At 33.8% G+C, this 23989-nt stretch overlaps 1 protein-coding gene across 3 annotated transcripts in view; it reads right to left on the bottom strand.

Moving 5' to 3' along the window:
• The window catches only part of LOC128679888 (uncharacterized), a 29315-nt gene extending 5682 nt beyond the window's left edge, over window positions 1-23633 (bottom strand). For 2 of the 3 annotated variants that reach the window (XM_053762378.1, XM_053762379.1), the window contains exons 1-2: window positions 23462-23633; window positions 3319-3397 (exon numbers count right to left, since the gene is read on the bottom strand). In XM_053762378.1, the coding sequence (XP_053618353.1) occupies window positions 3319-3397 (79 nt within the window). In that variant the 5' untranslated portion in view covers window positions 23462-23633. Of the gene's footprint in view, window positions 1-2090; window positions 2118-3318; window positions 3398-23461 lie in introns of all 3 variants that reach the window. The other variant, XM_053762377.1, reaches the window with a different exon arrangement.
• Window positions 23634-23989: the final 356 nt, after the last annotated feature.

Raw genomic sequence — 23989 nt, 5'->3', positions numbered from 1 at the left:
AGAAAAGGAAAAACACACCATTCCCCAGAACAATAATATTTACTTTGTAAGCAACAACTGTGACATATTCGTAATATATGTAATACGGTAAAAACCAAACTATTGCGCGTTTGAATTTCTAATATCGCCATCTATGATTTGGACGAAGAATTACAAAGAAATAAACAAAATCATATTTTTACAAAATAACAATAAATATTTTCAACATATATTTGATTTTACATAATCGCTTTCGCTTTTAAATTGATATATTTAGACGATTACATAATTGACGTAACAAATTAAACAAAAAAATGGACAATTACTTTTAAATAGATTACATTAATCTGAATAATGTGGTCGTCGTGTGATTCATGCGAATCTTATCACGCATCATTATTATAATTTAAAAATGACGCTCTGATAAATTTAAATGCATTCACATAATTTTTTTTACTTTCGGTCCGAAATAAATATTCATAAATAGTCTTTTTATCTCCCGCGCGAAAATAATTTTTAGATTAAAAAAAATTATATTATTATTTTTCATTCGTTTTCGGATGATTATTATATAATTATGTACATACATATATATAATTATTATATACAACTAAAATTAATTTTAATATATTATTCATTTAATATAATATTAATTCTTCTTCACAATGCACGTTTATCTTACGCTGCCTTACTTTGTGCGTTGAATGACGACCTCGGTGGCGCAGTGGTAAAGTGCTTGCCTCTGAACCGAGAGGTCCCGGGTTCGATCCTCGGTCAGGTCATGATGGAAAATGATCTTTTTCTGATTGGCCCGGGTCTTGGATGTTTATCTATATATGTATTTGTTATAAAATATAGTATCGTTGAGTTAGTATCCCATAACACAAGTCTCGAACTTACTTTGGGGCTAGCTCAATCTGTGTGATTTGTCCTAATATATTTATTTATTTATTTATTTATTTAATTATTTCCTTTCAAATACTTGGTTGACTGGAAGAAATCCCTTTCTGGGATAAGTCCGCATTTGTACGCGTTCTTTCTTTATTTTACTGCTTTCTTTGTATGTGTTTTCTTCGTGCAATAAAGAGACATAACAAACAAACTTATAATATGATTATATAATGTGTTAGGTGGTTATACAGCTGTGGTTTGGAGTGCAGTTCATAGATTTATATACAAACTAGACCTTTTCAGTGTGTGCGACACTACCAACAACATAAATAACCATTTAAACCGTAGATAAAATTAATTATTTATTTTATCTATGATTTAAACAAATTCAACCCATGTTACATAAATTTAATCAAATCAAATCATTTTTATTTGTTAAGCAAATAAAAATAGGTTAGTACAATATCCACATGATGGTTTAGAACAAGCCTATTCAGCCGTTGTCAACAACATGCGAATGTTAATAATGGCATATTTAAAAAACTATAAAATGACATCAGATTAAATTAAGATAAAATGTCACTTACAATCTGCATGTATGTTAATTAATGTCATTGCAATCCAGAAAATCTTTGATTGTGTAAAAAAACATTTGTCAAGAAGCCATTTCTTTAATTGTCTTTTAAAATGGTTTAATGGCAATTCGCGTATGAATTTTGGAATCTTGTTGAATATTTTTATAACCATAACATAACAATTTTTTTTTAATATAATGTTGAGTGTGTGAGTGTTTAAGAAACAAATTAATTATTATTATGAAAATGTTGATTTATTTTTGTTTATTTAATCAATAATTTAGATCATTAGTACAGATAAACAATATTGCTATAACAGATAATGCATTTCATAATAAAGTAACTACATATTGTGTGAAATTTGTAGTAAGTAGGTACATTTTTTCTTTATGTAGATGAAATTGTTCGATAATGATATTTTTCAATGTTATATTATACAATAATAAACACCGTATTTTTTAAATCAGATATAATTTTTATTTTTTATATATGATAGTGATTTAGTATCAGGGGTTGAACTTGCTATTTAAGAGTGAATAATATTTCACAATAATTTTGTAAGAATCTGTCAAAATAATGTATTTACCTATTATTTATCAAACTACAGGATTTGCTCTGATTTTAGATTGTAAATAATATACGTACCATTCTTATATCTAGGATTTCGTGGTTCTGTAAGAATAGATAAATTTTAACAAAATATATTACTAGAAAAATGTTGTAATTGTTATTTTATGTTCGTTATATATATGTATTATTATATACTATACATTTTTTCTATACAAATATGAGGTTATTATCGTATAAGATAAAAAAGTTTATTTTTCACCGCATTTATTTGACTAAGGACTTCAACACTTTCTGATAAATATTAACAAGCAAACTAATTCTATACTCTATACTAGATATCTGTTTCTGTTGTCTGTTTTGATTGGCCAGTTAGCCCTATTACAATTGGGACAACTTCCTAACTAACTAACCCTATCTGTATTACAATTGGGACAACTTTTAACCCTATCTGTTCGATATGTTACCTATAGAGTATGAGATAATTTATCAGTAAGCGGTGAAACAGCCCCTAAAATCTGTTTAAGCCTTATCTCATGCAAATTAATCACAAATTGCCATGCAATTGTATAAATATTCTATTACATCTCCATACATAAACGATAAAATATTATGTTTTTAAAATCATGCCCCGTAAAATGCGCTTAGATAATTATTTATTAAGATAAAACTTTAAACTATTCTTCTCAGTAGGTCGTTATTAAAACCATTAAATACTTTAAGATGGTAATCATGAGCCACATTGAAATTTTATTTTAAACGACAGTATTAATTTCAAAAATATATTACAATATATAATAAATATAGGTCTGTATGACGACCTCGGTGGCGCAGTGGTAAAGTGATTGCCTCTGAACCGAGAGGTCCCGGGTTCGATCCCCGGTCGAGTCATGAAGGGAAAGTAATTGTTTCGGGTCTGAGATTATATGTTTATGTTATAAAATTATAGTATCGTTGAGTTAGTATCCTATAACACAAGTCCGAACTTACTTTGGGGCTAGCTCAATCTGTGTGATTTGTCCTAAATATATTTATTTATTTTAAAACAATACACTTATGAACTAATAATGAATTTATCTACTTTGAATCAGGTCAAAATAATGCAAGCTAATTTGTCGATTTTATTACAATAAACATAACATTTTCGATGGACGTAGCTAAAGACGTTTATTTGATATTATCAACAAATGTGAGGCAAACTACAACCAGAGACTCTTGGAAGAAAGAACCAGCCTTTGCCCAGCAATGGGACACAAAGACACGCTAGAATAAATGTCATTTTTGTTAAAATTAGTAATTTACTTACGGAATCTCGACTGTGATTGGCCAGCTGCAATGGTCAGTGCTAATGCGCATACCGCCAGCGCAGGGCACCACCGCGCCATCTGTGAATCAAAAACAAAACAATATTGTGTTACTGAAGTATTTGGAAAAGCATTACTGAATAGAATAGCTAATATAAACTTTCATGCAGACACGTGCCGACGCGAATGCGTGAACATTGCGTAATTAGTATGAGTGCTTTTATTTACCGCAATGAAAACCAGGCAATGTATAGGGAATCCGCCAAATTTGGCAAACTGTTCGACGACAGCGTGGAGCTGGTATTATATTTGTATACAATGTATAGTTTTCTTGGTTTTTTTCAATTACCAAGCAGGCATGCGGCCCATCAGATAGTAAGTGGTTACCTCATCCTATGGATGCATGCAACGCCAAGACCACAGATTATACAGGGTTACTGGTATCGAACGCATAACCTTCCAAAGGCGCATAAGGTATATAGAGACTAACATCTTTTGTTCTACGACTTTTGTCTAAACGTAATAAACACAAAAAAAAATATCCGTTTTTGTTATAAAGTCGTTTCTATAAAACGTTAACTGTATATTCGATTCCGCTATATGACGCTACTGTACTGTCTCGTGTTGCTTAGCTATTACATAGAGTTAAGATGTCTGAATCGCAAATTAAATTGTTTTTTTTTTTATATGAAAAAAAACGAAAAGTCGTATAATAAAAGTTGCTTGTTTTGATATACCCAAGGTAGTCTATCCATGGGAGGTTTTGCGTTTGATACTAGTAACCCTGTATAATAATTCCAATAGCCAAAACCATCAAATGCGCGTTGCAGTCTTTGTGATTTTGCTTCCGGTGAAGGAATACATCGTGAGGGAACCTGCTCACTGGTTGATAATTGACAATTTATGCGACTACTTATCCAGATGTCGATAGGTAGGCGTAAAAGTCATGTGAAGAGCCCCACGCGACTTCAATAAAATCTGACTCCATTACTGGGGTATGATTCCGGTGTTAACACACTCGATTATAAAGATCACGTCCCTTTATCTTACAAGGTAAACAGAGCCATGAATTGCAGCCAATATTTTTTTGGGAATAAATATATATAAAGAGTTTAATCATTGCTATAGGCCTTCTGTTCTGGCATGCAAATTCCTATTCCTGTCCTTCCTTTTATTCCTACATTCGTACGGGACTGGAATGGAACGTCACTGCGTGTGAATTCAAACTTCGCGCGCTACACGATGTCAAGAAACGTCAGTCGAGTTCAACCACAAAAAAATCGCGAATGGCGGGCTGAAACCGTTGCTCTGCTCTTCTCAAAAAGAAAAATATTATCCCAACCGAAAGTAGACTGATCTTGGTGCTAGTGATACTTTTAGTGCGTGTTAGTTCCTGTATCTCTTCAAGTCATCGAAATCCAGAGATTCTACAGCGGGCATACAGCGCAAGAACTTCGCAGCTACTCAAGTAAGTCCCGTACTTGTCCTTTGAAGTCCTTACCTACCTATCCTGTGGGCCCGACGTCGGGGACTCCCAATGGAACTACTGAACGGGTTTAAGAATTATTGGTGGTATTATTGCTCAGGCTTCCTTTGTAATTCAAATAAACACCAACTTCCTTATTATTACAATTATAAAATAAAGTTCTCTATCGCGTCTATCTGTCTGTACTGCATGGATTTTGATGTGGTTTCCTCCAATAAATAATGCGATTCCTAAGGAAGGTTTAGGCGTATAATTTATTATGGTTTTACCAGAGCGAAGCCACAACGGGCTATTTAGATTTATGTAACATTAGCTACGCCCCGGGGCATCGCTTCCGTGAGAATTGCGCGATAAAAAGTACCCAATGTGTTATTCCAGTTTATATTCTACCCATGTACCAAATTTCATAACAATCGATCCAGTAGATTTTGCGTGAAAGAGTGACAAACATACATACACACATTCATCCTCACAAACTTAATGTTGTCAATATTTCAAGTTCCAAGCTACGTATCGCGATTAAAGTTAAACAAGATCTTAAGTTAGACCATTCGCTACACAACTGTTAAAACCGATCCAAATTCTATATACTTAATAGGTATTGTGTGATGCGCGAAAAAAATACAGACAGACAGACAACAATTCGGAGAATTACTCACGTTGATTTCTGTAATTCACATCGCAAATGCATGGGAACTATCTGATGAAAATTCTCGAGAATTTCCGAGAATATTTCCTAACCGAAAATTTCTTGAAAGACACATAGTTATACGTATCTCTAAATAGAACTAAATAAATATACTATATACTAATGTCGACATATAATTTGGTTAAAAAATAATAAATACTCAATTTTACGATTAAACTATAAAAAAAAACACATTATTTTATTAACAGCCAAGATCCAGCGATTTCTCTGGATCCATGAACAAAAACCATCAAATTAACATAAACACGTCAAAAGTATCAACAAATCTACAAGAAACAATTAGTGTAACAGAATTGGCAAACAAAATCTTTGTGTCAAGGACTATTAGACATTAGATAAGCACTATTGTTGCTTCCAGTGATACATCATGCCTGGGAAATCGAATCCACTTCCACAATGGACAATTGGAATGGTTTACGCAACTTAAACTCAAGTTAAATTCATAATGTATGGTCAGTTTAAACTTTAAAGTATGTTTTAGTGCCTATTACTTTATTACATAGTTAATGGAACGCGGTTGAGGTCTGGCGTAGATTTAAGTTATCAAGGCATCAGCTTCATTTGGGTGTAACCATAATTAAAAAGGCATCGCTCTAGCAAAGCCTAAATAATATGTTACTCCTGAAGCTTTCGTTTATCTCTGTGCCAAATTTCATCACAATCGGCCCAGAAATTTATGAATTTATTCATTACATACAAAAACACAAATCTTTTCTCTAGTATGAACTATCGACCCGCCTCGGCTTCGCACGGGTAAAATATCAAGCATTTTATATACATATAAACCTTTCTCTTGAATTACTCTATCTATGAAAATGACCCGCATCAAAATCTGTTGCGTAGTTTTAAAGATCTAAGTATACATTCGGACAGACAGAGAGCGGGAGGCAAATTTGTTTTAAACTGTTTAGTAGTGGTAGCATTAAGTATAGCCTCAAATTAGCCCAAATTTAAAGACATACAAACATACAAATCCCAGTACGCACAGAGGAAAGAGAATCGTTCAACGAAATGACATTGAAAACATCATTTTATAGGTTAATTTATTTATTTTTGAATTGCGCGCGCAATGCTACATTTTTCCTACTGACAACACAATACAACACTTCCCACAGTCGGTTAATTATAATGTTCAATAATGATGTTATCTCGCATTTAACGCGTAAACGCAAGCATTTTGGACGAAATCGAGACTTGTGAATGGCTATTGTTATATTGCATTCTCTGGGGTGAGTTGCACCAGTCAGTTTTGACGTTGATTTAACCTGCGCGTTTACGTTGACTGATTTAACATTCAATAGAGTTAATTTATATACCAAATTAAAATGCAAAATTCGAATTCAAATCATTTATTTTTTATTCACAGGCACTTTTTCACGACAATTTTTATATTAAATAGTTATTTCTCACAGGCTACAAACTAACTGGCATTTCGGAACGACCACTGCTGAGAAGAAATGCCGAAAGAAACTCATTTGAACAGTGTTGGCCCCTATCATGCCAGAAGGGCTTACCATTATTGTTACTTACTTTTTTTTTCTAATAACATACCATAAGTAGTTCCTTCTTGTCTGTCCATAGCGTCCATGAAAATACGCACAATCGGGCTGATTTTAAGACAGCGATTAAGCCATATCGTAGTGACGTTATGAACGTTACATGTGGTCCCGCCCTAGAATAGGGCCACTCCAAACCCTTGACACGAGCCTTGACAACTGATAGGTAACAAAATCATCCCCAAAAAGTTTAGACTTCAGACAGACCGGTTTAAAAGCATAGTATTCAAAATTTTATGGTTGACATTTTACGCGAACCCTGCACTTCAGGGCGTCACAGCTCCGAATGTATCCGATCACGCGAGTAGAGATGATGATGACGATGAAGTAACTGAGGTATATTCAAAGCAGAATCAATCGATCATTTCTTTCCAAAGCCCGAAAAGTTGAATACTAACCTCTAAAACGTCTATGTATAGTTTGTGACCTCCGAACTTTCTTACATTTTAAGAACATGCTATATACTAGCGATTATATAGCGGCGTTTTAAACGCCTTTATATATTATGCTATATATATAAATATGTATAAAACATATTTTATTTTGTTGGAATTAGTACCGTGTACAGTTTTTAATAATATACAATAAATTTTACATAATATTCGGCTGTCATTTTTGTTTTTGTATTTTGAAATGCCCCTTTTTAACTGAATAAAAATCAGTGTGACAAAGAAAAATTAATTAATACTATATATTTAAATTATAAATGCGAAAGTGTGTAAATTTATTTGTTCATTTTATCGACCTCGGTGGCGCAGTGGCAAAGTGAGTGCCCCTGAACCGAGAGGTCGCGGATTAAATCCCCAGTCGGGTCATGAGGGAAAATGATCTTTTTCTGATTGGCCCGGGTCTTGGAAGTTTATCTATATATGTATTTGTTATAAAATATAGCATCGTTGAGTTAGTATCCCATAACACAAATCTCGAACTTACTTTGGGGCTAACTTAATCTGTGTGATTTGTCCTAATATTTATTTATTTATTATTTATTATTATCTTCACAAATATTTTATGTAAAGGTACGTTGCACGGGTAAAAATTAGTATATATTTTTTATATTTATATATTTTTCTCAGTAAGTTATCGACTACGTTTATTGAAGACAACATAACATGACATAAAATAAACGCCCCATGAGAACAGCTCGTCTGCCCAGCCCATTGCACAACATTAGCGAATGTGTGTCGATGCGTGGACTGTCATTATTCAACGGTTTTGTCACCTTTGGCACTCGTGAAAAAAAATATTGCAATACACGTGACAAATTAACATGTGTTAAAAAGCTACACTGTTTTTCCGTTTTCGACTTCTTTACAAATAACGATTGGCAAATCTATTTTAGATACTTACGGACATAAGATAAGATTTCTCTTAGCAAAAATATGTATGCCTATACTGTTGTATTTCTGTTGTATGAAGTCGTATAAGTCATGTCAGGTGTCTTAAGGCGACTTGAATCAAATCTGACACCAGTGTTAGCGATAACACATTATAATAAGCACATAAAAGTATGGTCGGCTGCAAAAGTCCAATCAGATATATATATATATATATATATATATATATATATATATATATATACTCTTTCACGCAAAATTTACTGGAATAACACATGGGTTTTCCCACGAAAATTAGTTTTAACTGAAATGACAATAGGTTTAGATTTAGGGTATTTAGAAAAAGAAAATTTATTTATTAGAATTTGGTCGCGTATGAACTTATTAACGTCATCCTTATATATTATAAAAAAAAACCTTATCGCTTCTGTCTGCATGATAAACTCAAAAACTACCAGGCGGATTTTAGCACAGTTTTCACAAATAGATCTAATTCCTGAGGTTTATGTGCACAATTTATTATGGTTTTACACGAGCAAAGCTGGGACGATCCGCTAGTTATCATGTACATGTTTCTCGTGGCATCCGCAATAGAAATTAGACTACGCACGGGCACATTTTAAATTACACAATATTTCTCATAAAGCTACATAACAAACTACTGTAGGTACCTGGGTGAATCTCCGAGCGTTTCTACCGCTGTGGCCGCACCGTCATTATGATCCGTAAATTTTCATGAGGAAGCATTCATTTCCAAAATCAATTATTCATAAAATTGGCATTGACCACGGTACAGAGTAATGATTTTAAAGTCAAATAGTAAAAATACTTAATTCTTGTCTTTGTTAAAATTTGAAAAATTGACAAAGACTCGCGGCCGTAGCGCTACGCTAGTAAATTCACCCATCTACATACAAGCTATATTATTTTTTAAATCGAAATTATATCAATTACAGATTACCTCAGAACAGATCATCTTAAGACGTTTAGATAGATGAGAACAATTAAAACAACAATTATTCCAATGATTCAACCGTGAAAGCGGAACAAACATGCAAATTCACTTTTAGTTTCTTACGATAAAATAAAAATAAAATAAAATAAAAAACATTTATTGAATAAAAACATATGACATACTTAATACTAAATGTACTGTGACCATGCTCAACCAACTGCCTTCGAACTAGGAATTAACCTGTATCTCGAGTGGCAGAAGGCATTGCAAATGATACACCGAAACAGAAAAGTATTACATTTGAGTATATTTATTCCCAAACTAGTAAAAAACTGTACATTGGGAATTAATTAGTTTTAGAGTATTGTCTACAAATCTATGATAAAAAGAAAAAATGGAAATGCTCTCAGCCGCCTTGTGGTAACAAAATATAATAAGTAGGTACAAGAATAGATATAAAATTATAATGATATGTTCATGATCCCACTAATAAATAAATAGTTGCAACTAATTGTATGGTTAGGTACTCTCTAATAAATTGCCTGAAATTTTGAAAGAATATAATGTGCACCCTCCATCCTGACCCTCCTCCCGCGAGAGTGAAGCTCCATAGGTTGTAATAATAACGTGTAGTATTAAATGAAATATGTAGGTAAGGCGGTGCTAAGTTATTATTATTTCACTATTAGGCAAAAGATTTTCAGTGTTGTCATAATTATATGTCAACAACCATTCCTTTATTTTTTGTTTGGCGATTCTTTTTGTGCACGGATAAATTCTTATTAGTTTAGTTGCCTTATTGTACATTATGCAGCTAAGCACTTTAAAGTGTCGCGCAGCAAAAACAGTTCTGTGTGTAGGTGTTGCACAGACACGATCCCATCTGCGCCTTCTCCTACGCAGCGTGGGGTCGTAAACCAACTGAGAGTGCTTACGAAGTAGCAGCATAGAAAAAAACACTTGACGAACGGTCAAGAGTGAAGTCTCCGAATAGAGTTTATGAGTGGGATGTGTGGGATGGGGTGGGATTTGATGGGATGGGAAGGGGGACGATTATAACATTACATGGAATTTAAATGCTGGTTTAATTGGCGGAATCATGGCGGAACTATATATATTTAGTTTCGATGACAATGCATTATTATGATAAGCATGACTCGATGGTGCACCCAGGAACGGCTCCAGATGTGGGCACTCCTCAACAGTTTACTGCACGGACATGATTGTTTTTGTCACAAATTGATTTCTAGCTCAAAGATCAGTTTTTTTTTTTAATTATTTCTTTGTTATATGTTTGTATATATATATATATATATACATATATAGACATGAAAAATGATCTTTTTCAGATTGACCTGGGTCTTGGATGTTTATATATATATGTATATGTTATAACGATACTATAACGGAGGTCGTCAATGATCATAGGGTTATAGATATATTGCAAGTAAAATAAAAGTTTGTAAAATGTATTTAGAATGAGATAAAGATTAATCTATCAGTGTCCACGAGTCTAGATCTCCTATTGTTACTGTAGTATCTAGGTCGATACGGTGATGTAACGTGTCTATAGATGTTCATTATCAACGTACAAGTCAGCAGTTTACACGTCAAATACTAACAGACATAAAGTCATATCCGCATTTCTAAATTAGGTAATATATTTTCAAAAACTATTAGAATAATAATTTCGCTTCCAAACTACATATATATTACAATTTATACTTTATTGTTTTTACTAAATATACCTATTTCGTAGGTATAATATTCTTGTATATGGAGTTTCAGTTAAGTCCTATAATAAAAAGAATAAGCTAAATCTCTCGTTTTAAACCATTCATTTGTTATCTCGTCTATCTATATACTTAATATAACAAAACTAAAAGTGAGTGGTGTCTTTATTGTAACAGAAGCTAAAACTATTTTTTACTGTCTGTATGTTTGTTCGCGTATCACGCAAAACCTAGGTACTTGATGGAATTTGATGCGGTTATATAGCGGATGGTCTAACTTAAAATCTGATATATGTCTCATCGCGATACGTTGCTTAGAACCCGGAGATATTGGGAAAAATAATAACACGCAGGCGAAACCGCGGGCAAAAGCTAGTTTTCCAATATCTTAACATCTTAGTATGCATGAATGAAAATATATTCTCGTCACATCAGTGTAAAGTCCGGTGTGACCTAGATCTGCAGTCTATTCCTTTATACGACAAAACAATTCTCACCCGAATGAACCTGCTAGTGGAACTTAATATTATTGAGAAGATATTATGCATTTCTAGTTTCTAGATATCAACGGGTTAAACTTGTAGTTAAATTTCTAGAATAGATCTTAGTTCACAGGGCTTGACTTTCACTATTAGCGGGATGAGTCACGAACTGTGTAAGACTGTAAACGCAACCTTGTGTGTGTAATAAAGTTATCGACGATTGAAAGGAAACGTTATCAATTTTATAGTCTTTACCTGCGGTTGTGCTGTCCGCGTGAATTTCGCGTGAAAATTGTATTATCACGGAATTATTAATAGCAGCTTATGTCCATCTCCGTACTCTTAGCTACATGTATGAGAAATTGTAAGAAAATTGTAAGAATAACAAAGAAATAATAAAAAAAACTGAATTTGTTTACACCATGTTTAATGCCGGCTACACTGTCGCAGAATTGAGATGCAGTAACCTATAATTGACTGACATAGGGCAAAGTACACCATTTTTATAATGTTTACATCAGCAATGTGTCGTAAATTTTTGAAAATATAAAAATGAGCTTACGTACTCTAGTTGTAAGTAAATTTGAATGACAATTAAAGCTTAAGGTATTATCAATTAAAACTCCGTGTTCGTTACGGAACTAATAGGTAGTTAAAATAAAATACTTGGAGCTAAGAATTAGATAATTATATTTTTCTTTGTTCTTACAAATTGATATAATGAAAAACAGAAATCGAATCGAATGACAGGAAAAAAAACAATAGAAAAAACTAGATTTGTAGTGCGCGCGCAGGAATCAAATTTAAATTGTTGTGTTCGATAGCCATTGGCTGCCGCGCGAGGGGTCGCGGGCGGGACGGGCCTAGTGTTGTGGTGTACTGGCGTAGACACTCCGAGATACTTGATGTTGTTTGTTAACATAATTTTACTGCATGAACATGTCTGATCAGATAAGCACTTATGTGCTACTATGGAGTAGTTATAATGTGTAGCATTATTGATGTTTCTAATGGAGAATGGGATATATTTTGTTTTGTCAACATTGAGTGTTAGGCCGTTATCAGAGAGCCAAGAACAAACTTTTTTAAAACCTTTTTGGGGATGTTGATATACCTGGTCCCAAGTATCTCCGTGAAAGACTAGAGCTATACATACATAGTTATAGGTTAGGCTGGTACGGGCATATTTTAAGAAGAGATGAAAACCACGTCACTCAAAGGGCATTAAAGATGGAAGTAAAGGGTTCCAGGAATAGAGGAAGACCTGAGAAGAAATGGACGGAGTGTGTCAAGGATAGTATGAACAGGAAAGGAGTATCAATGGCAAATGACAGAACGAAATGAAAGGAACTTGCATACTGTGCCGTATGAGTGGGATAAGGTCAAGAATAAGAAGAATGTAAAACCAGCAATGTATGCCGAATCCGTCAAAGTTTAGCGAACTGAAGGATTCCCATCATCATCTCTTAACGCGATCCACTTCGCAAATTCGTACCATCGAATTAATGTTTAGTGTGAATGCGATTTATATTATCTAGATTCCTAAATTGAACTGAGTTGCATTGGAATAGTTCCGTAAATGTTGATGGTAGACCTGCTGTTCAGCGATAGTGTATAATGTAATAGTGTAATATATATATATATATATATATATATATATATATATATATAGCCGGCATAATGTAGGTATGATGTCGTAACAACACGTTTATTTTTTAAAAACCTATTACCTATTTTTTTTTATTTTACCACAAAACATTTCCCCATAGCACGATCATCACTCAAAATCGTAAAGGCTCATCTACTCGGCACAATAATAGCGATTTACGCAACGTGTTATCGATCAATCGGTACTACAATCGATATATTGACAAGTAATCATCACTATGGCTCAAATGTTAAGTAACTTTAAACGAGGACACTTTGACCCAATTCGGATGGTGGCGGAGTGGTTACGATTATGTACTGAGAAGTTTCAGGTTCCAGTGTCCTTTTCTTGTTTTCTTGTATTACTATATTATGGCTCCATTTTCGCCAAAACGATAATTTTGCCAACGTCATGGTTGAGAAAAGCACAGTATATTACAAAGAAAATAATTTCAAAAAAATGCATTAGGATTAATTTCGCTCCTGTTGGAATTTCGGGATAAAAAGTACAGTCAAATAGATTCTGCGTGAAAGCGTAACAAACATACATCCTCATAAACATTCGCATTTTTAATATCGACAGGCTGAGGGTCGTGTTCATTAAATAGAATGAAACACACGCAACGACTCTCTTGGCTATTTGAATGGAGTGGTTTGCGATTGCATTGTCCATTTCACACTAAGTGGTTCCTCAGGTTCGTATTCTACTCGTGCCATATGAGTTTGTTTATCAATCTGACTCATATATAGTAGTTTCATAGATCACCACTTGCTTCCGGTGTAGGAAAACATCGTGAGGAAACCTGTACACTGGTGGACAGTTTAGTTCACTAGTGTGTACGCGACTACCTGCCACTAGATGGCGGTAAGTAGTCGTAAAAATCATGTCAGATGCCTTTAGGCGACTTGAATAAAATATGACACCAGTGTTAGCAATAACACACTAGATATGATGATGACCAAGTGATTAATAATTAATTAGTGCAGATTTTATCACGATATTTTCCTTCACCGGTAGCAAGTGGTGGTCTATGAGAATGATTAAACATCAGTCAGATTGAGTATTGACGACCTCGATGGCGCAGTGGTAAAGTGCTTGCCTCTGAACCGAGAGGTCCTGGGTTCGATCCCCGGTCGGGTCATGATGGAAAATGATCTTTTTCTGATTGGCCCGGGTCTTGGATGTTTATCTATATATGTATTTGTTATAAAATATAGTATCGTTGAGTTAGTATCCCATAACGCAAGTCTCGAACTTACTTTGGGGCTAGCTCAATCTGTGTGATTTGTCCTAATATATTTATTTATTTATACAAGCTCATGTGGCTCAATTAAGATTCGAACCTTTCGATCACATACGGACGGTCTTATCCACTGGACCACGGCTTCATGAAATGTACAATATAATGACATGGTCTAGCGCGAACTTTGCATCAGTTGACAGTTAAATTAAACGATCATGTGACTGTTAAAATAAATTTAACGCTACGTTAAACTAATTTTTGTTTTAATGCATTTTATTCAAATTCTCCTATTCAGAGATGCGTTTGTATTTAAATTGTGCATTTAAAATTATGCAATAAAATATAAGGTTATGAATTAGCTGAGCATAGCTGCTTGCTTCCGTGGTAATTTTTCGAATTTCGTATAGCCTACAGCGTTCCTCATTAATGTTATTCATATTCTGTGAGGTTAGCACGTGTTTTTGATGTCGACAAAAATATTCATTTATTTATGTACCAAACATTATAGGTATAGTTCTGTATATTATATGTTATATTCTGTAAATATAGATACATCTATATTTACAGTAATAGTAATAGTCTACTATTATCAAAATTATACCTATAATAAAACTGTAAGAGGGCTATATCACATATTACACATATAGTTTAATATATTTAGTATGGATTATTGTATAGATAGATTAGCGTCAAGTATGTCAAGTTAACATAAAAAATACGTTAAAAATAACACACACAAGCTATCTAAACCGTTGATGTGGCATTTGCCTTGCGTAATATTGTGTTTGCACGCAAAAGGTCAGAAACTTCCTTATTTTGTACTTAAGAGTTGAAAGTGCTTTCAAATATGGCGTATTACGTCAATGTGTGTGATATTTAATTTGTAATTTAGAAGTTTTATGTCAATTTAGCGTGATTGGGCAAGTTTGAGAGAATGTAACATTTGGCTAATCGCATGGCGAATCGACGTACGTTGCTTGGTTTTAATTTAATGTGAATTATCGTACTTCGATCCGCTGCGCGTACGAGTACGCGTGTATAAGGTCAGGAAATGCCACAGATGAAATTTTTTTCATGGAATACTAACGGCCCGCAACGGCTTCGCCCAGTAGTTCAAGGTTTTGGTCACCCATCCAATGACCGACTATTGTCAGAATGTCTTAACCGCCACAATCAATTGGCGAGCGCGATAACCAGTGCACCATTGAGCTCCTCCCTAAATTAGGACAACATTTTATGGATGGATGAGAACGCCTACGAAATGAGTCCTGGCCTACTGGAGTCGCTTCCTGACCGAGGACTTAAACCCCAAACATTTGCACAAGAAAATAGTCCAGTAAGACATTTCATTATGTTACAAGCCTTTGCCTTTGTCCGGGTGGATATAGACCTTCTCTTGAACCATTCTATATAATATTTAAAAACCATCGAATATTTAGAATATTTACAATCCATCAAACGCATCAAAATCCGTTGCATAGGTATAATTTTGAAGATCTAAGCATACATAGCGACAGATAGACATCGGGAAGCGACGTTGTTTAATACTATGTAATGATTTCGAGTTAACAAAATATCACTTGACATAACATTCCACATCATTTCAAAATAAATGGACGTTCATGACTGTAATTTGATTGATTCGATGGTTGTCCAATAGGCGTCGACAATGTAAACAAATAAGTATAATAATGTCGAAATGTGATGACAGTCATGTGATAAAATGACTAAACAGACTGTGAAATGTTGTCGGAAACATTTTTCTACTTAGGTAGCGGACTGCACGTTCAATTTTGTTGGACAACGTGTGATTTGATGCCTCCTAATAATTATAGCGCAGCGGTGGTGGTGTAATGGTTAAGCCTGTGGATCGAAAGGTCCCAGGTTCGAATCCTACTCGTGCCACATGAGTTTGTATACCAATCTGACTCATGTATAGTAGTTTTCATCGACCACCACTTGTTGACGGTTAAGGAAAACATCGTGAGGAAATCTGCACACTGGTTGATTCTTATTAACTTGTGTGTGAAATTGAGAAGGCAATGGCAAACCACTCCATTAATAAGGCCAAGAAAGTTGTTGTGTGTGTTTCATTCTACGTAATAACCACGACCCTCAGCCATGAGGAATACGACTATGAAGAATAATTATAGATCTGTCAATCACGTCTTTAATCACCTCGTAGGATATCCACTTGAGGATACGGATTGGTCCTACTTTTGGGTACACGCGATAATTTTATTTCTTAAAATGAAATCATGCAATCAGCACTGCGCTTTTAAATCGATTAATAAGTCTAACCTAATTACCATCTCATCAATCAAAATGACAATTGCACCGGTTCTCAGTAACAAATCTAATTTACCTACATAATACAATGCGATGCTATCATCCACAAAAAACTATCTCACGCACTGATCCGTTTTGCTGCAATTCTAGTGGCATTAAGTCATACATTCTTGAGATATGATACAAGAGATTTGGAATATATTTGAAACAATTTTGATTCTGTTAAAATGTATTGTAGAGAAAAAAAATTGTGGTAACGAAAAGGAAATTAGGAAAACAGAAAAATCTTGAGTATTTAAGCGTTTTAAATGGAATAAAAAATCGTTAATTTTCACCTGTGAAACTATTTTCATAATATTCTCAATACAGAGATAAACAATTTTGAGTGAGTTGTTGTATGACAGTATTATCGAAAATAATAATGAGAGAATGGAATCGAGCGGGAATTTAACCCGCGCCCTATACGGGACAATGCCACCCACTGAGCTATCGAGCCGAACTGGCATGATCTCGATAGATCATTGGTTAAGAGCACTGTCACGCACAGATAGACAGACGGGTTCCATTCCCGCTCGATTCCAGAATTATCCAGTATTATTAAAATTCAAACAATTAACTAGAGCGCGCATCAATTTATATAATTTTAAATCACCACCAACCATTTAAATTCTTTCACTTTTTTTTTCATTTAATTTTTTCTCCAATTTTCTTTTTAATTTATATATTTACTAATTTACCCCTGAAAATCAAACTTATTTAAAAAAATATTTATTTACTCATCTGCGTTTTGATCATAGAATTAAATACTTACTAAATTTCACCTGATTTGGTGCAGTCGTCGATTCGGAGCAAATTAGCTGTGACAGACGGACGGATAGATAGACAGATAGACTCACGAGTAAGAGTTCCGATTTTTTTTTTATACGGAACCATAAAATCCGATAAAACGCGAGTTGTACTCGCAAATCCCGGGAAATTCTATAATATACGACTTCAGTCTTCAAACTTCCTTATTGCTTTAACAATTCATATAATAAATTATGTCAAAAATATTTGCGCCATCTTAACTGAAACCACCCAAGAAGCTTTTATTAGGTAAGGATCTTCTAATTGGCATAGACAGACGATTGGCAGTTCTCGAGTTACTTAACTTTTAAGTCCGCAAACAATTACTGAGCTTTCAAAGCTTTGTGAGCGTATGTTTTCTGTCACGTTTTAACGATGTAATGGGCATTCAATTTTAGGTTATAATGACGAAATTGACGATAATTTGGCCATATTTCGTTGCACATTCAATAATCTTCAATCACCATCTTTGTCTTTCGTCTCAACGTTTTGCTGGTTTCTTACTCAGCGCTGAACGTCGGTGCCCAGGGACCGCTTTCCTATTTTTTCCTGCCCATATTAACCAAGAATCTTACCGTTATTCCACATTTTGTGCTGAAAAGTCGCATGATGTTTTATTTATATGCCCTAGTAGCCCGTCCCGGCTTCGCTCGGATCGGATTCGCTCTATGTATTGGTGAAAACCGCATGAAAATCAGCACTCGGATCACAATCATAACCTGTTTTGATATACCTTTTGACTATGTACATTATGTACTTTTATATATTATTAGAAAAAACAATGTAAGAAACAATAATGGTAAGCCGATCTGGCATGATAGGGACCAACACTGTTTAAATGAGTTTCTTTCGGCATTTCTTCTCAGCAGTGGTCGTTCCGAAATGCCAGTAGTTTGTAGCTTGTGAGAAATAACTATAAATATAAAGATTGACGAGAAAAAGTGCCTGTGAAGGTCTAATTTCTGAATAAATAATTAGAATTTGAATTTGTGAAGTACTTTTTCAGTTTAGACAGTGAATAGACAGACAGATGCGGCAGAGGATTTTGTTTTATAATATGCTTAAGGTTAAGGATTCTATAAGAATATTGCATGTTTTCAATAATTTTCATTGGTACCTGATATGGTTACCGATCCCCTATTTGGTATGTATGTCCCTTGGGAAGTGAAGGAGAACAATTTCTTTCATCTATGGAAAACACTTGCTCGGGAACAAGAATAAAAAACTTCGTACGCGTGTAATAAAATACTTTTTACATGCGTACGAAGTCGCGAGCTAAATCTACTTCAATATAAGAAACCAATTGTACCTAAATCAGTTTTACTATCGCCGCCGTATGTATGTTTGTATGTTACTGTTGTCGTACAGAACATGTTATCGTTATGTCATTCCATTCAAATTGTAGGTCACATATATATATATATATATATATATATTCAAATTGTATTCATCGTAAAAATGAGTAGTGATACTAACACATCATATTTTATGCTATTAAAGATAAATTTTAGCAGACCCTAAAATTATAAAACACTTAGACTCAAATGCCATCCATAGTGTAATGGTGAATATAGTTACAGTCACTGCTATACATACTTAAGTAAATAACAATTCCAGATTTACATAAATGAGAGAATAATATAAATTCATTATCTTATTTTCTGATTTATTGTTATATACATTATTTATTGTTATATTCATTATCATAACAATTAATTTCCATTACCTTTCCCATCAAACTTATATCCGAAATAAAACTTAAAAATACAACTAAGTATTCATGCAAATAACCTACCTATTGAAAGCAAAAATAGTTACATCAATTACAGCGCAAAACATAAATCACAGAACGCGACAAAATTGCGGAACAGCCTCAAGGTTTTCCATTCGTACCTTCAGGTATATCCCGATGAAAGGAAAGTGAGGGTCGAAAGGTGCCGGAGAAAGTTCTAGGTCGGAGCCTGTCCTGGTATGACCTTAGATAGATGTTTGGATAGGCAGGGCTGGCGACCGACGGGTTTCTTTTAATGCCTATATTAATAAATGTTTATATATTATTATTATTCATTTCAATTATTTTACAGCTGACAGTGAAAAGATAACAATAATTGTGAGGTTGGTGGAAAAGTTACACACTGGAGTTACATTAATTTTAATTAAATATAAGGCTCCACAGTTTTGCCAAGGAGTTCGTCGAACTTTGATCTTTCATTGCGGTAAACAAAATCACTCACACATGCTACTCAATGTGACTGTGGCGTCCATATTATATATGGCGACTAAAGGAGACATTACCTAGGCAACTGACAGATAGCAATAGCCTTGGAGCGTTGATCTCAGGTAGGTTATAAAACCACAACCCAATCTTCAAAATTTGAAGGTCAATTTTTGCGTTCAACCCGAGCTTCGCGGCGTTACAGTCCCGAACGAAACCGAAAACATGCGGAGATGAGAGAGTTGAACTATAACTATATCTTATACTAACGGCACGTCCCGGCTTCGCTCGAATAATAACAAAACTATGTACCTACATACGTAAATCTTCCTCAAGAATGACACACAGTCGTTTCCTAGTTTATTGCGGACAGGCAGACGGACAAAGGACTTGTTTTATAATATGTTTGTGTGGTTAATAAATTTTAAATATTAAGAGGTTACCCTAATCTTGCATACAAGTAAACTTCAAGTCAACGAACTCTCAAAGATCACAGCTTACTTGGTAATGGCCGCCGTCACTTAGATTATGTTAATACCTATCTCGATACTATCTCAACTAGAATGAATATCAATTTATATCGATCTAAACTGTATACTTGTTGATCGTAACATTATCTGTTTATTATTTTGTTTATGACTTTTAGTAAACAGATATTATATTCTAATCCTAACTTCCTAACCAAATATTATAAATGCGAAAGTTAGTTTGTTCGTTTGTCACCTCTTCACGCTCTATCTACTCAACCAATCTTCTTGAAATTTTGCATACATGTAGTTTGAAGTATGGACAAGGGCATAGAGTACATTTTATCCCGGAAAATTGACGCGGGCGAAGCCGTGGGCAAAAGCTAGTACTTTATATGTACATATAATAAAACTTCAAATTGGCTGTGTCTGTATAGAGAAGATATTTTATAAAATTAATTTTAAGACAAATACCTAAAAGCCAAAACTTTTATTTTTTATTTTTGTCTGTCTATATGTTTGTTCGCGCATCACGCAAAAACTACTGGATGGAATTTGATGACGTTTGCAGTGCAATTCTCAGAATTATACTTGAACATTACACAAACCAATTTAAAACTAATGACGATATCAAATTGAATGGGCTTAAATCACTATAGGACATTTATCGAAGGACAAAATCTAATGATTTTACAAGTGTAAAATCATCTCATCAAAAATTTCTGCGTTGCCAGAGCAATTTGAGTCTTAATTCCTGTGCAACAATGTACATTTTCGAATTCTTTTATTACATTGTTATAGTCTAATGACTGATATTCGATGTGAAATAATGATGTACAATAAAATTGTGTCAGAATAAAAATGATTTAATAGAAGATATCATACATTGATACAACCTTAAGTCGGTGTAATATAATACTGAATATTTTTTTGTATGAAAGCAAAACCAAGATGGCGTAAAAAAATTTATAAAGGTGCAAAATATTGATGAAAATATAATATGGATCAGCTGATTTCTTTATTTTTTAACGTGTTCTTAACGACAATAATTTGTATAGAAAATGTCAGTTTTGTAATAAAACTTATTGATTTTTTTTATAATGTTTATCTATACTTTACTAATAGATATTATAGAGAGAAAAGATTTGTATTTTTGTTTTTTGTTCGTAATGAACATATTCGAAAACTACGGACTTGACTGATTTTGATGAAATTTGGCACAGAGATAGACGAAACGTTGAGGATTACATTTTTATGGTTTTACCTGAGCGAAGCCGGGACGGGCCGCTATATTTATGTATATAGGTATTATGATAATTTGTTTCCCTAGAATGCTGCGTCCCGGGGCTTCGCTTCCGTGGGAATTTCGGGATAAAATGTACCCTATGTGTTAGACCCGTGTACCAAATTTCATAACAATCCCTCCAGTAGATTTTGCGTGAAAGTGCAAACATCCTCAAACATCCTCACAAACTGAAAATGTTTACTATAAATTATGTAATACATGTAATGTCCAATCTTCACTCAGATAGCATTGTTATATTTTCTGGGTCGCTCTCAATTCATTCGTTTGGCACATTTTTCGAGATTCATTTTATTGCTAAACTTTATGGTCAAATAAACACTTTTGTATAGTAATTGCATAGTTTTATGACATGGTCATGGGGTCAAGTAAATTACGAATTTGACTCTATAGTAATAATGATAATTAGGTAACTATACATAATGTATGAAATTGAATGTTGTCCGTCTTCTTTCTTATCGAGTCTGGTATTGCTAACACTTAAGGCAGAATTTATTCTAGTCGCCTAAAGGCAACTGGATTGCGACTATTTGCCATAGGGCATGGCAAATAGTCGCATATACACAAAGGAACTAAGCAGTCAACCAGTTTGAAGGTTTCCTCGTAATGTTTCCCTTCGTTGGAACCGATTCATATGACACGAATAGGGATCGAACCGGGGAATTTTCGGTCACAGGCGGGCTTCTCAACCTTTTATGATTATAAGTTCCCTGAATAAACAACAAAGTTATGAAACAAAATGTCTAAACTTCATTACCAAAGAGCTAATTGTCTATGTTTGAAACAGCGCTTAAATTATGATTTGCCCGGGAATTTAAAAGCAAATCGTTTAAAATTAATACGAAACTAAAGCATGTATATTATTTTTGGGGAGCGCCCGGGAAAAATGGGAGTAATAAGAATGAAAGACGCGCGATTTCCGAAAACTCCCAGGGTAACGAGAAAAATGAGAATTTTCACAACATTTTAATCAACACGGAATTTGGCAAAAACTAGTTAGATTTTTTTTTTTATATAAAATTGTTGAAAATATTAAGTTAAACCGTTAAAAGGCCTGTGCAGATCGAACAGCAGTCAAAAGTGATGTTAATACAGAGTACTGAACTATGATCTGTGGTCTATTACAACTTGACCTAATTAAACATAACAAATCAATGTAGCGAAACTTTTTAATGTCTTTTATATCGATTTTACGAAGTTTATGGCGCCATTTCTCGACTTGTGCTGACTTACTGGAATAGTACAAGTCGACAGCATGTCTAGCTATCCAAAACAATTTTATTTATTCATAAAAATGTACATTGTGTTTGAACATATGTAATAAAAATATACATAATAAAATTAAGCACATTAAAAAAAATAATTCAATACAAAAATAGTACCGCAAATGTGACATACATAAACCCGCCAAAAAAACATTCGTGTTGTCACATTTTGTAACAAAAAAAAAATAAGTAGCTCAGGTATTCCTAAAAATACTTAGCTAAAATTAACATAAAATTGAGTAATGCCTTCAAAAAACTACAATCATCGTGTTAAAATCTCGAACGAAATGCGGACCCGTTAACAAAAACTCGATCGTGTGAGAATCAGTCGATTTTGTGTGTGAATGTTATTGTGCCGGTGAAATATTACGAGCGGCAGTCACGCACGGTGATCAATGGTGTTTATTTGAGGTTGTGATTTTTTTTTATTTTGTCATGATATTTTATTATTTTTCTTTTTTTTTAGCCATAAATACTGTTTACCCGACTTTTTTTTTCACAAGATAAATTTCAAAATTATAACTATTAGGGTGTCTAATGTATTGAAAATCTTAATAATATTAATTTTACATAACCTTAAATAAAAGAAAACAAAAATCATGCACACTGACCTCAAATTATTTAGTTCTCTTCTTTAAAAAAATCAACACAGAAGACCGAAGTAAAATGTGAAAAATTGCAATCCACAACACTACAGTCACTGTCAAAATCCGAACACACAATATAAAAAAAAAACAAATACAATTTATTTTTAAATTTCAAAAATAGAATGCGCTTGTCTACGTGTCGAAGGCGAATGCACGCGTGCGAACCATAGACCACTGCTTTATAAGCTCTTCCCACATGAACCACCATTTTAGTATGCCCCTTGAAATCGAAAAAATTATTAAACCATAGAGATCAAACTTAGCTGGATGTTTGCGGCGCTTTAGGTACTGTCAAATTAATGAAGATTTAGTAATTAGTTTGAATAAAATACATTGCATTTCAACCAGACTTTGCTTGCGTAAATAACACAATGAGAATTCGAAGGTTTTTTTCTATTGAGTTGTCTCAATAATTAGTCTTCTGAAGTTTCAACGTTATTTGTAATTGATAGTGTAAAATGTCAAAGATGGCGGTGAGATACTCTTCGTTTT

This window comes from Plodia interpunctella, chromosome 22 (genome assembly GCF_027563975.2).
Source record: "Plodia interpunctella isolate USDA-ARS_2022_Savannah chromosome 22, ilPloInte3.2, whole genome shotgun sequence".
In the NCBI taxonomy this organism is placed as follows: domain Eukaryota; kingdom Metazoa; phylum Arthropoda; class Insecta; order Lepidoptera; family Pyralidae; genus Plodia; species Plodia interpunctella.
The sequence above is the reverse complement of the archived record's forward strand: the minus strand, read 5'-3'. Positions and strand labels throughout refer to the sequence as shown.